This window comes from Sus scrofa, chromosome 3 (genome assembly GCF_054392235.1).
Source record: "Sus scrofa isolate SSC_HxYL_T2T_F1_AM1 chromosome 3, Sscrofa_HxYL_maternal_Yorkshire_Landrace_v2.0, whole genome shotgun sequence".
NCBI lineage: Eukaryota > Metazoa > Chordata > Mammalia > Artiodactyla > Suidae > Sus > Sus scrofa.
The window spans coordinates 134,423,399-134,437,504 of NC_139385.1; the positions used below are offsets into that span (position 1 = coordinate 134,423,399).

The 14,106-nt window shown below is 40.2% G+C and overlaps 1 protein-coding gene across 1 annotated transcript in view; it reads left to right on the forward strand.

Moving 5' to 3' along the window:
• The window catches only part of NBAS (NBAS subunit of NRZ tethering complex), a 355,775-nt gene that overhangs the window by 307,269 nt on the left and 34,400 nt on the right, over positions 1–14,106 (forward strand). The window contains exon 48 of the mRNA XM_085016151.1: positions 5,646–5,841. Coding sequence (XP_084872277.1) covers positions 5,646–5,841 — 196 coding nt within the window. The remainder of the gene's footprint in view (positions 1–5,645; positions 5,842–14,106) is intronic.

Consider the following 14,106-nt stretch of genomic DNA (forward strand, 5'->3'; position numbering starts at 1 on the left):
TGAGAGAGAAGATCCTAAGAGATGTTATGACAAGGAAAAAAAGGGTTTTTCTTTTTTTTGTGTGTATGTGTGTGTATATATGTGTGTGTGTATACATATATATGTGTGTATATGTATATCCTGTGTGTGTTTATACACATATACAGGATGATGGATGGGTTTTCACAAAACTTACTACAGTAATCTTCATGATATAGGTAAGTCAAGTCATGCCTTACACCTTAAACTTACACAGTGCTGTATGTCAGTTATATCTCAATAAAATGGGAGGAAAAAAGCTGGTAAATTTTTTTTTTTTTGGTCTTTTGTCCTTTTAGGGCCACACCCGCAGCATATGGAGGTTCCCAGGCTAGGGATCTAATCGGAGCTATTGCTGTGGGCCTACCCCACAGCCCCAGCAATGCAGGATCCGAGCCGTATCAGTGACCTACACCAGAGCTCACAGAAGGCCGGATCCTTAACCCACTGAGCGAGGCCAGGGATCGAACCCGCAACCTCATGGTTCCTAGTAGGATTCGTTTCTGCTGTACCACAATGGGAACATGGTAAAACTTCCCATGGTAAAACTTAATTGTGTAACATTTTTGAATTTGGGAAATGGCATATATTATGTAAGCCAGTACAAAAACTTGGCTATTGGTTTATAACTTCGATATAGAAGATCGGACAGAGTGACCTCATGTTCCCTTGAGGTGTTCTAATTTTATGACATTTATATTTATAAGAAATTGCAAAGGTCTGTGCTTTTCTTGTTTGAACGTAGTCTTTTGTTCCCCCATTCTCAAGTAGTCATTTTATTTTGTGTCATGATAAAGCATCATGATATATGAAGTGCTTTCATAATTTTTGTCTCTTTTAATGTACCTCAACCATTTAAAATTCAAGTTTGGGTGATCTTTGTATGTTTATGTCACACAGAATCTGCAAACTCTTATGAAAGGATCAGCTTATTAATATTCTCAGACTCTGTCTTTTTTCATTGATTCAGTAATTGCCTTTGTTTGGTTGACACTCCGCTTCCAGTCCTTTGCAGTTTTGTGAGTTTCCTCTCGTGGTGCGTTACATAACAGAACACCACATTCTCAAAGTAATCATTCAGTGAACCCATTCATTGTCGCTGCTCCCATTTTTCCTGTTAATAGCATATTTGTATATTTCAGAGGACTCCTTATCTTTTGGGCCAAAACTGATTGTGTGGATATGTGTGCGTTTTCTTTAGTAGTTAATTTTGTAATTACCGTCAGTAGTACAATAACCTCCCTCCCAACCCTGAAAAATCCTCATTATAGGGGAAAAGGGGAGAAAGCAAATGTCTGTGTATTTGCAGTGAAACCGTGAGAGATTTTTCTCTATTATCTGTTTTATATCTTTTTAAAGTCATTTATGTAACTTTTATAATAAGGTAAAAATGCTTCAAAATCATGTTCTCTTTTTATTCCTAAGCTCATTACACCTTCTCCTTGATCTTATAAAATATTATAAAAATGGAATAATTTTCCTTCTCATTCTGGTTTCTTATATTATAGAAGTAATAGTTGGTTATTTTTTTACCCAACTATTTGTCTTGAAAAATTTAAAACCCACAAAAAAGTTGTAAAGATAGAAAAATCAAGGAATATTTTTTCCCTTGAGTCACCAATCGTTAGCATTTTATCACAGTTCTTGCATTCTCTCTGATTTTCTCTCTCCCCCTCTGTGTGTGTGTGTGTGTGTGTGCGCACTTGCCAGATCATAAGAGTGACTATAAATTTTAAAAACTCAAAATTAAACTATTTTGCAGCTAAAAACTTCAGGAGATAATGTTTAGTCGATGTCCTGAATGACTTCCTACAGAGCTGCCTTTTATTTTTGTGCAGTCTAAGTGAGCCCAAATAGTCACAACATATAGTCCAGCTCATCTAGAACATGGTCCTTCTAGAACACAGTATTTCTGCTTTAGGAATGAGTTGTCATGATTTTATTATATATTTGAACTATCAGCCAGAAGTTAGAGCAGTTTTCTCAAAAATGTCCAAAGTTATCAACTGCACAAGTTCTAAGGTAAAAGGAATCTAATTCAGTTTAATGACTTGGAAAATGTTATAATAATAATCTCTGTGTATCGCATCAGTACCTGCGTAATTTAAATCTTCTGCTATGGCTTCTGGAAGTTATCCCCCTTTGGGTCAGTAGCATTGCTCAGTCATTGACAAGGCAGTAAGGTCCGCTAAGTTCAGGGCTGGCTTTTGCTGTGAACAAGTCAGTAAACCTCTCTCTGGTTCTTTCCTCATCTGCAAACTGGAGATGAGAACAGAGTACATGGAAAACGTCGTAATGGTGAAGTGATGTGATTCGTGGCACATAGCAAGTTATTGACAGCTTTCCTCCTTTCACCACATGCGGGTTATTATTCCATACTTGTTATTAACAGTTTTCATCCTTTCATCGTATGCGGGTTATTATCTCGTAGGTATTAACCGTTTTCATTCTTTCACCGTATGCAGGATATTATTTCATAGTTAGTAGGAACAGTTTTCATTATTTTACCGTATGAGGTCCTGCATTATTTTTGTAACTTCCATCTAGTCTTTATGACTCCAGCTTCTTCTCATCCTAGCTCATTCTTGGCATTTGGGTGAGAGGGTCGGAATATCAGCGTCTTATTTATGTGAAGTTGGTTTGGAATCAAAGTGAAACATGTGCTTTAATCTTCTTTTCTCCTGAATTCTACTTAGTCTGACCACAGCAGGCCTCACCCGGAGGGCCTGGGGCTGCCCCGGCCTGCACCCCTGTCTAAGCACTAATGTGATTGTGCTGCTCACTGCCCAGATGCCCTCCTTCATCGCCATCCCCACAAAGCAAGACCAGTGTCCTCAGTAATCATGGTTGGCACTAATTCAGGTTCTTAGTTATGTGCCAGATAAGGTACCGTGTGCTTTATTTCATTTTAGATATGGCAGTCTCAACCACTCCATGAATAAGGGGTTGTTATCCATCTCCAGTTTATAGATAAGAAACTGCGGCTTAGAATCACGAATTGATTCCTTGGTCCACGTAGCGCCATCTGGACATGGTCAGTCTGGGAAGTGAATCTGGGCTGAGGACTTCAAGCCCTGTGCTCTTCAAAGTGTGAGGCTGCACAACCGTTGCAGCCCGTGGACCAGCTTCTGGTTATCCAGGTCAGGAGACCTGGCCTCCCTCCACTCTCCTCCGAGTCACCTCCAACACCTGTGCTTTCGCCACTCCCGGACGTGCCTGCGTGTCCTTCGGCATCTTTGACTTCTTTTTCCCTTGCCGTTCTCTTTATCTAGATTATATTTTCACACATGTCCTTTTATGTGCCTCCCATCTGTCCTTGATGGTCCTGTTCAGAGGCCACGTCCTTGATGCTACCCACTCTTCCTCTAAAACAGTTGTTCAACTGTATACTGTGTTAGTTGGAGAAGAGTCACTTGTGAGATTTTTCTGTTCCCTTGCACTGTTCTCTGAAGCCCAAGATCATATAATTTTTCAGCCCTGATCATCAAGTGCAAACTGTTATTTTGATGATACTGAAATACAACAATGATGATTATTCAGATGATGGTTACTGTTTATTAAGTCCTTTCTCTGTGCTGCCTGCAGTGCTGGCTGCTTTATATACCTTATCTTGGTTCCACAGCCTCCCGGAGACACACTTTCAGGAACTTTGCTTACTTAACTATAAAATGGGAATGATTTTGATTGAACATTATTAGGAAAGGGTGGGCCCAGGTTTCACAGGTCCATCAAATTCCAAAATAGTACTCTTTCCACTACACAATGCAGTCTGATTTCTTTGCACGTAGTAAATGTCTAGGAAGTATTTATGGCATTCTGCTTCTTTTGCACCTGTTTTGCCATTTCTGATACATATTAGGGACACTCATCACTCATGAGTAAACCTAACAGACGTCTTTGTAAATGAAGGAAATACTTAAACCAGTTATCCACAGCATTTTGTAATATATTTTATTCATAAATACAAATAACAAACTTTGTTTTTAAATTTAAATTGCCGTGAAATTGTATTGGCAAGTATATTATAGAATGCACACAGAGAGAAATACTCAGTGATATTACAGAATCTTGTTCTTCTTGGAAGTTTGAAACAGTTTTCTATGGTCTTGTTATTTCATCATTTGAAATTGGGCATAGGTGATTTATTGTTGGAAGTCTCATAAGAATCTGGTTATTAAAGAAAACCTGTATAATTCAGTGCTTTCGCATGGATCTCTAGGGCCTTGTGAGAGTGAGGCTTCTATATGGGCGACCTCTTAACAGTCATCCATAGTAATTCATGGACGTCATCGTCAAAGAAGTCCATTTGGGGGTATAAGCAAGGATGATGGTCCATTTGGGATTACAAGCAAAGGGATTCTAGTACTGGATAGAAAGTTGTACAAATGTCCCTGTCTCTGAATCCTTTTAGACATCCCAGTTCTTTAATAACCACACCGTCATAGTTTATCTTTAGGGTAGTATAAAATGTGACCCTTTATTGAAATTCTATCACAGAAAAACAGTAGAAGGAACACGGACTTTGGGATCAGACTGCACTCATAGGGGTATTTGTGGGCGTATTATATCACTTCCATGAAGCCTGTTTCCTCATGTAGGAAATGGAATTTGCAGGTACAGCATGGCGACTCTAGGTAACGATACTGTAGTATGTATTTGAAAGTTAGTGAGTTGATCTTAAAAGTTCTCATCTCCAGAAAAAAAAAAAACTGTAACTATATCAAGGGATGGATGTTAACTTATTGTCGTAATTATTTGGCAAACATGTATCAAATCATTATGCTATACACTTTGATACAGTGTTATATGTCAGTCAAATCACAGTAATTACAAGTGGGAACCTGTAAAATAAAATGGCATAATATTTACTCTGCATAGTTATTGTCAACTAGTCATAGCTTATATAAAATGGTTAGAATGATGCCTGGCACTATGAGTATCATTAGTAGAAGTTAGCCCTTCTTCTTTTTGTTTTTTTTTTTTTTTTCCTTTGAATTCAAGTTTATTAACTAGGTGATGAAATAAGCCATCCATGAAAATTGTATCCCAAGATTCATTTTGTTGGCCAAGACTAAAATAACAATCAAAGATTTTTCCAAATGCCTACCTGGTCATCTAAATCTCTAGCACCCTTCTCTGTGAACTGTCGTCAATAGGAACAGTTATCACTCTGAAAGCAGTGCTCTAAATTAAAAACAGTTTGATTTGCAACTCTTTAACTTTTCCCGTTATGCTAATTGTCAATTCATTTCAACAAAAAGAGAGTTTGTTAAACCCTGGGAACTAGATGGTCACTGGGCATACATCTTCACAGAATTTTGGAAAAAGCCATAGTTCTTAATGAACTTTGCTTAATAGATAGAGTAGCTAAGAATATATCAATAATGATTATTTTTATCTGCTTTACATAACTCATTTTAATGTGATGCTGTTTAAAAATCACATGTATTTTACATTTTTAGATACTTATTATGGGTTGCTTTAAGGTATTTAAAACCTACATTTTCCCTCTCAGTAGGAAAAAAGGAGAGTCACCCAGCAAACAAGCTTTTAGGTCGATCACCACACTTAATTACTGGAATGAGGCTAAGTCTTTTTTTTTTTTTAATCTAACCTTGATTTTGCAGAGAAGAGCTGGTTTCCTCTGAGGACCTGCTGGAGTGGCTGCGGCCCTTCTGTGCTGACGACTCCTGGCCTGTGAGGCCCCGCATCCAGGTGCTGCAGATTCTGGGACAGTCGTTCCATCTGACGGAGGAGGATGGCAAGCTCCTTGTGTTCTTTAGAACAGAGGCCATTGTCAAAGCCACTTGGCCCCACAGACAGGTAAGGGAGCATCTGCCTGGTCAGTTCGTGCTTACTGGAAACTCCCTGCAAGTGAATAATCAGCTTGCTAATGCAAACTTCCCAGAATGTCACCAGTTCAGCTATTTAGTGGTTAAATACGTGCAACAAAATTTGTTTGTTTTTCTGTATGTTTGACTGTACACAGTAGATGATGCCTCACTCATCTAACCTGTCTGAATCACTTTTCTCTTCGTAGGGTGTAGTCAGGATTTCTCACCCTATCAGTTAATTATGGCAGCTCACCCTTTCTGCAGAGAAAGGCCTCTCTAAGTGCAAATGCAGGGTACAGTTTAGCGAAGTAGTTTCTTTCATGCTCTGCCCAGGCACTCACATGTCCTCTCTTCTCTTATGTACATAGACAGGAAGAGGCAGACTCCCAAGAGCTTGGTTTCCCTCGGTCTGTCCCCACTCTGCTCTCCCCTGACCATATCAAACTTAATGGGACCTTGACTTCCGTACATTTGAGCTCTCATCATCATCGTTGTTGTGGTTGTTGCTATTGTCTTCCCAACACTGCGAAAACTCAGAAGCCCTGGATGTTATACTTAGCATTTTTCAAATCCCTCTAAGTATGCTGTGCAGGCATTCCAAGCTTAAATGCGTGTTGATTGAGTAAATCGAAATGCTAATTTCTAAATCAAAGCAATACGATGGCTGTTGAAGTTTGGCTTAGATGCTAAACTGATGCATCCTGAAGATGAAGGATCTGAGAGTCAGGAGCCTTAATCAAGTGCTTTAGCTTGCCAAGTAGACTAAAGGCCAGTAAAAGTTAGACAAGAAGACTTCCTAGGTAACCTGATCTGCAGGTTTCCTGGAAGTCTGACTCCAAATCAATTTACCTTCTAACTTTAAAGCCTTGCTTTATAATTTATATTTGTATCCTTATTACTTCATTTAAAGAACAACGAACTTTTTTTTAAAAAAGAGCCAAATACTTAGAATAACTTGAGACTCATCTCAGAGCATCTTCACAATTACCTCGTATATTCTATTTCCCTCTGTGGGAGAAATAAATAAATACTATTACCTTTTCTTCCAAATTACAAAATCTGAGGTTTAAAAAGATGGACTTACCAGAGATTCTCTAATCTTGCCAAATTGTTGAAATTAGTATTAAAACACTAATATCCGAGTAGTATGTCCTCTGAAGCATCATGACCTCATCAGATTCTCTAGTCTCAACATTTTGCTTTGAATTGCATCAAGAGACCACGCACAGCCTCTTTAAGAGCCGTCTCTGAGCACAAATACCATGGGCTGTGACATATCCCCCAGGTCCCTGGCATACTAGATGCCAAAGTATGCTTGTTTTCAGCCTGCAGGAAGGCTCACGCAGCATCCTTGAGGCGAGCTGTCAACTAGGTCACGTTGTTTTTGTCATGAGAACCTTAGGTTCTGACTCATCCTCAAGCAAATGAACATTGTTACTTGTATGTACTTTTCTGACAGAACCTCCATTTTCCAAGTTCTCCACATGCTCAATTTCATCTCCCCTGATGGCTGGAGCCTGGCAGGATGATGAGGCCGGATGCTCTTGTTGGAGCCTCGCTTCACGTCATGTTAGATCTTTATACCAAAGATATTACAGAACAACATGGAAACTGGGGAGAGGGGAAAATATCCATCACATGTGTCGTGTTGAAGTGTTACCGCCTATACTTTGCTATCTGAGTCTAAACACTTCAGAAATAATATAAGTATAACCACCATTTTTCTTTTAAGCTTTTCTCAGTGTTTCGATTATTCAGACAAGTTGAAGCTATTATATGATTTCAATGATGTCTCAATATTGCTGCGATTTTAATTTCATCTTACTGCAACTTTCTCCAGAAATAGGATTTACGGGGGCTCAGCCTTTGTTAACTCTTTTTCCTTGCACTCTTCTTCTAAACCGACTTGACCTGAATTTCACTGAACATGAACCTTTGCTCTCATCTGCGAAGTGCACTTGCTGCTCCTCACGTAATCAGTTTCTTCCAGTGGTGTGAACTTTTACAGGCCCTCAAAAAGCATTGCTCCTGGAGTTCCCATCGTGGCTCAGTGGTTAACAAATCCGACTAGGAACCATGAGGTTGTGGGTTCAATCCCTGGCCTTGCTCAGTGGGTTAAGGATCTGGTGTTGCCATGAGCTGTGGTGTAGGTTGCAGATGTGGCTCAGATCCCATGTTGCTGTGGCTGTGGTGTAGGCTGGTGGCCACAGCTCCAATTAGACCCCCTAGCCTGAGAACCTCCATGTGCCGTGGATGCGGCCCTAGAAAAGACAAAAAAAAAAAAAAAAGCTCTCCTGATTTCTCTTGACTTTAGTAAAATCATCTCATGTCTCCTTTGCTTTTTAAATTTTCTACCTCCTCTTACTTTCCCCTTGTTTACAAGCAGTTTTCCAGTCTTCAGAAGCTAATGATCTGAGTTTCTCGAAGTCCTTGGCAGTGGAAGTAAGAAAACTACCATACCACACTTTAATTCATTCTGAGTTTATATGTGGTGTGAGAAAATACTCCAGTTTCTTTCTCCTACTTGTGGCTGGTAAGGATGTGGAGTAAAGAGAACCCTTGTACATTGTTGGTGGGAATGTAAATTGGTGCAGCCACTGTGGAAAACTGTATGGGAGTTCCTCAAAAAACTGAAAATAAAACTATCACATGGTCCAGTTCTACTCTTGAGCATATGCCCGAAGGGAATGAAAACACTACTTTGCAAAGATAAATGCACCCCAGCGTTCATAGCAGCAGTATTTACAATAGCCAGGGTATGGAAACAACTCAAGTGTCCATCAGTGGTTGAATGGATAAAGAAGATAAGTAGATGTGTGTGTGTGTATATCTGTGTGTGTATATATACCCAATGGCACATTACTAGGCCATAAAAAAGAATGAAGTCTTGCCCTTTGTGACATCATGGGTGAGCCTCGAGGGCATTATGCTTAGTGAAATTAGTTAGAAAAAGATACTGTATGTTTTTACTTTTGTGTGGAATATAAAAAATGAAACAAAACTGAATATTACAAAACAGAAACAGACTCATAGGTACAGAGAACAAACTCCTGAATACCAGAGGGGAGAGTGTGAGGGGAAGGGCCAGAAACGTGGAGGAGATGAACAGGTCCACACTGTTAGGTCCACGTGAACAAGGATGTCATGCACAGTGCAAGGAACGTAGCCAGTGTTATTATAATAACTTTAGATGAAGTATAATCTATAAAAATACTGCATTACTGTGTCATATACTTCAAACTAATATGATATGGCAAGTCAACTATATTTTAATTTTAAAAAAACTATCATAGTGACTTAATCATGTTATTTGTCTGTAGATTTCTCCAAACTGAATTAAATCACCAAGTGTCTCTTCCTCCTCCTTTAAAGGTTAAGTATTCTGTCAGCCTGGCAGTGCTTATTCAGATTATTTTGGAGGGCAAGCAAATTTGGTGGGGCCACTCTGTCTTAAAATTGCAAATAGCTGTTTGCTGCCTGGAAAATGAATGCAAAAAAAAAAAAAAATGTAGCATCAGAACGGAAACAGCAGCAACTTCTGGAATGCTACAGAAATATGCCCGTAGCTTAAATTCGAGGAGGTCTCCATTACTGTTTCTGAAACCCTGTGTTGTCTGTCACTGGGGCAGTAGAAAGATCAAGACACTAGTGGACAGGTCATGTGCGTGTGTCTCCACCCTCCCTCCACCATTGTTTATCATCTTCCAGAAGATTCTTTTTGTTGTTGTTGTTGTTATAGCTGATTTACCGTGTTCTGTCAGTTTTCTACTGTACAGCATGGTGACCCAGTTACACATACATGTACACATTCTTTTTTCTCACAGTATAATGCTCCATCATAAGTGACTAGATAGTTCCCAGTGCTACACAGCAGCGTCTCATTGCCTATCCATTCCAAAGGCAATAGTCTGCATCTGTTAACCTCAAGTTCCCAATCCATCCCACCCCCTCCCCTTCGGCAACCACAATTCTGTTCTCCAAGTCCATGATTTTCTTTGCTGGGGAAAGGTTCATTTGTGCCTTGTATTAGATTCCAGATATAAGTGATATCATATGCTATTTGTCTTTCTCTTTCTGATTGACTCACTCAGAATGAGAGTCTCTAGTTCCATCCGTGTTGCTGCAAATGACATTATTTTACTCTTTTTCTATGGCTGAGTAGTAGTCCATTGTGTATATATACTACATCTTCCTAATCCAGTCATCTGTCACTGGACATTTAGGTTGTTTCCATGTCTTGGCTATGGTGAATAGTGCTGCAATGAACATGCGGGTGCATGTGTCGTTTTCAAGCAAAGTTTTGTCCGGATATATGCCCTAGAGTAGGATTGCTGGGTCATATGGTAGTTCTATGTATAGTTTTCTAAGGTATCTCTACTGTTTTCCATAGTGGTTGTACCAGCTTACATTCTCACCAACAGTGCAAGAGGGTTCCCTTTTCTCCACACCCTCTCCAGCACTTGTTATTTGTGGACTTATTAATGATGGCCATTCAGACTGGTGTCAGGTGATATCTCATGATAGGTTTTTTTTGTTTTTTTTGTTTTTTTTGTTGTTGTTGTTGTTGCTATTTCTTGGGCCGCTCCCGCGGCATATGGAGGTTCCCAGGCTAGGGGTTGAATCGGAGCTGTAGCCACTGGCCTACGCCAGAGCCACAGCAACTCGGGATCCGAGCCGCGTCTGCAACCTACACCACAGCTCACGGCAACGCTGGATCGTTAACCCACTGAGCAAGGGCAGGGATTGAACCCGCAACCTCATGGTTCCTAGTCGGATTCGTTAACCACTGCGCCACGACAGGAACTCCTCATGATAGTTTTGATGTGCATTTCTCTAATAATCAGTGATGTTGAGCATTTTTTCATGTGCTTGTTGGCCATCTGTATGTCTTCTTTGGAGAAATGTCTATTCAGGTCTTTTGCCCATTTTTCAATTGGGTTGTTGGTGTTTTTGCTGTTGAGTTGTATGAGTTGTTTGTATCTTCTAGAGATTAAGCCCTTGTCAGTTGCATCAACTGAAACTCTTTTCTCCCATTCTATAAGTTGTCTTTTTGTTTGCTTTTTGGTTTCCTTTGCTCTGCAAAAGCTTGTCAGTTTGAATAGGTCCCATTGGTTTATTTTTGCTTTTATTTCTGTTGAAAATTCTTAAACTGTGAGCCTTGGCTACTCGTGTGCAAAATGGAGCCTTGAGCCAGAGGAGACAGCGAATGGTTTGCTCATTTCTGTCATTTCCTTCACACACGTTCAACTGTTGTCTTCACCTCCATGTCCTGAAAACCTAGAAGACCCCAAAATGTTGATTGCACAAGGGTCTCATTTTCTTAATTACTCCCTAGCTCCTTCTCCTTTCTCAAAGGTAATATTAAGGATAGAGACAGATTCTTACAGGGTAAAGATAATAGATAATGACATTGCAGTGTTCAATTACCAGAAAATGTGGGACCGCTACCTTCACTGTGGCTGGTAATCCTCTTAGGCAGACTTTGCATACATCAAAGTGGGACTTAATATTTAATTATCCTCGAGGTGCCCAAAGTAGTGGCCCCACAAATCAATGTGTTGCTGGGAAACCAGCCAGCTCCTGCAAAATTAACCACAGAGTCTGTGGTGCCTGCTACCTCAATGGTTCTCACAGAGACTGCGATTTCTAGTTTTCTAATGATTAGTTAACAGAATTAAAAATTCAGAGGCCCTCATTTTTCAACAGCTTGAGAGGCCTTCATTTCCATTCCAAAAATATGCCCCAGCTTGAAGGGCCTCTGGAAGGCAGAGGAAGGGGGGAGAGAAACGTGGGGAGGTGGGGGGGGGGCATGAATGTATTGTGTTAATTGCCTTGGTACAATTTATCTAAGTTTTTCAGGTTTTGTAATTTTCTAGTTAACTGGTGCATGAAAAATATGGGTCAAAATACTAATGTTTCCTTAAAAAATTCCCTACCCCGTCATCTCAATTTTTTTTCCTGTTTTTATATAAAAAAGAACATGTGGCTTAGAGTTTCATCTTGCCCTGCAAAATTTCAGTCTGTCTGAATTCATGGTTGTAAGTCATCAAAAGAAAGAATTAGCTAAAGACAGCTTCTAACCGAATTACAAATTCATGCATTTTGCCTGCTTTGAAACATCATCAGCCCTTCTGGTCAGAGGCCAGTTTGGCTTCACTTGCCAGAACACCAAAAAAATATGTACTTCTTTGTCAGAGAACAATGGAAAAAGTTGTGTGCAAAGTTATATTTAGTTGCTTACAAAAGATTTACTGGTATCTTAAATGTCTTCAAAGCTGACTCATTGCTATAAATGACTTTCTTTTTTGTCTTTTTTTTTTTTTTTTTTTTTTTTTGCTATTTCTTAGGCCGCTCCCGCGGCATATGGAGATTCCCAGGCTAGGGGTCTAATCGGAGATGTAGCCACTGGCCTACGCCAGGGCCACAGCAACTCGGGATCCGAGCCGCATCTGCAACTTACACCACAGCTCACGGCAACGCTGGATCGTCAACCCACTGAGCAAGGGCAGGGACCGAACCCGCAACCTCATAGTTCCTAGTCAGATTCGTTAACCACTGCGCCACGACGGGAACTCCTGATTTTCTTAATATAGGATAGTATTTGATGTTAAAAATGTGTTCGAGAGTCACCGTTCTGGCTCAGTGGGTTAAGAATCTGACATAGTGTCCATGAGGATGTGGGTTCAACCCCTGGCCTCACTCAGTGGATTAAGAATCCTGCGTTGCCACAAGCTGTGGTGTAGGTCACAGATGTGGCTCAAATTCGATGTTGCTGTGGCTGTGGCATAGGCCTCAGTTGAAGCTCCAATTCAACTCCTAGCCTGGGAACTTCCTTATACCACAGTTGTGGCCATAAAAAGAGAAAAAAAAAATATGTTCACACGCATATATTGCCTAATAGCCATGAAATCACAAATTCCTAGAACTAGAAGACACTTTGAAAAGCATCCCTATTCAGTAGTCACATTTTATAGAAAAAGATATAGATGTCTAAAAAGGGAGAAGTTATTTCTTCAGATTTTAGCTTAAATGTCACTATTTCTAAAATGACTCCCTCCACCCAGTCGCAGCCTATTTTATGGGCATTTTTATTCTCTTCTAGTCACTTACCACTCACTATATGCTGACTTCTTCCTACCTGTCTCTCTCTCTGTTTATTATGTTATGTCTTTCTTCTTCCATTAGAATATAAATTCCACAAGAACAAGGATCTTACAGACACTCAGTAAATATTTGTTGAATAAATGAATATTAAATCCTAAAAAAACATGTCCAGGGTCACCTTTAAAATGGCAAGGCCAGGACTCCTGACATTCAGTCCGATGTTCTTGCCATGAATGATGATTAGATCATGTTGCTGCCCCCTTATATGCAAAGAAAATGATTTGCTTGGAATAACGGGAGTGTTTCCTCACAGTATAGCCTGGTGCTTTTAAATGGATATTGTTTTGTATTAATTTGCAGTATTTTGCTGACAGTGATTTCTGACCAGCTAGTTGCTTCTCATATGGAAGCACACAAGTCACCGGCATGTCTGTCCAGATATAAGCCAAAGATGGATGTGCCTTTTTTCCTAAGAGGATTCACACTGAGCGAGCATCCATACTACTGGGTGCTGCAAGTATCTGGAGACCTTGAGCAGGGACCCCTTTATGCATAATGGTCTCTTCCTTAAAAGACTTCGTCCTCTTGTCACTGGCATCGTTGGGGGAAGGAGAGGGCACAGTGGTGGCATGCATCCTAAGTGTCCATCAGTGCATTTAATCTTTAGGAGATGCAAACTCTTGCATTTGGAGTGGATAAGCAATGCGATCCTGCTGTACAGTCCAGGGAATGTTATCTAGTCACTTGTGATGGAACATGATGGAGGATGTGAGAAAAAGAATATATATATGTGTGTATGGTTGGGTCACTTTGCTGTAAAGCAGAAATTAACAGGACATCGTTAAGTCGAGTATAATAAAAATATTTTTTAAAACCCCCAAAAGTAGTCTCGCAGAGTAGTTACTATTCATGCGGTTTAGATGAATCACGTGACCTAGAAGATGCAGTGACACGACCTACCCAGCTTGTGAATGATAGGACTGGAGTTCAGACCCACGGCTGTGTGATTTGGAGGCCTGTGTTCTTGGCCTCGGCCAGGTCTCCTTCCTGTCTTTCAGAGGGACACTAAGCACGGATATGGGGCAGGGTTGGACTCCAGACAGCTTGCTCTGCTGACCTTTGCTCTCCCCACGTCACTTCCCGTGATTGA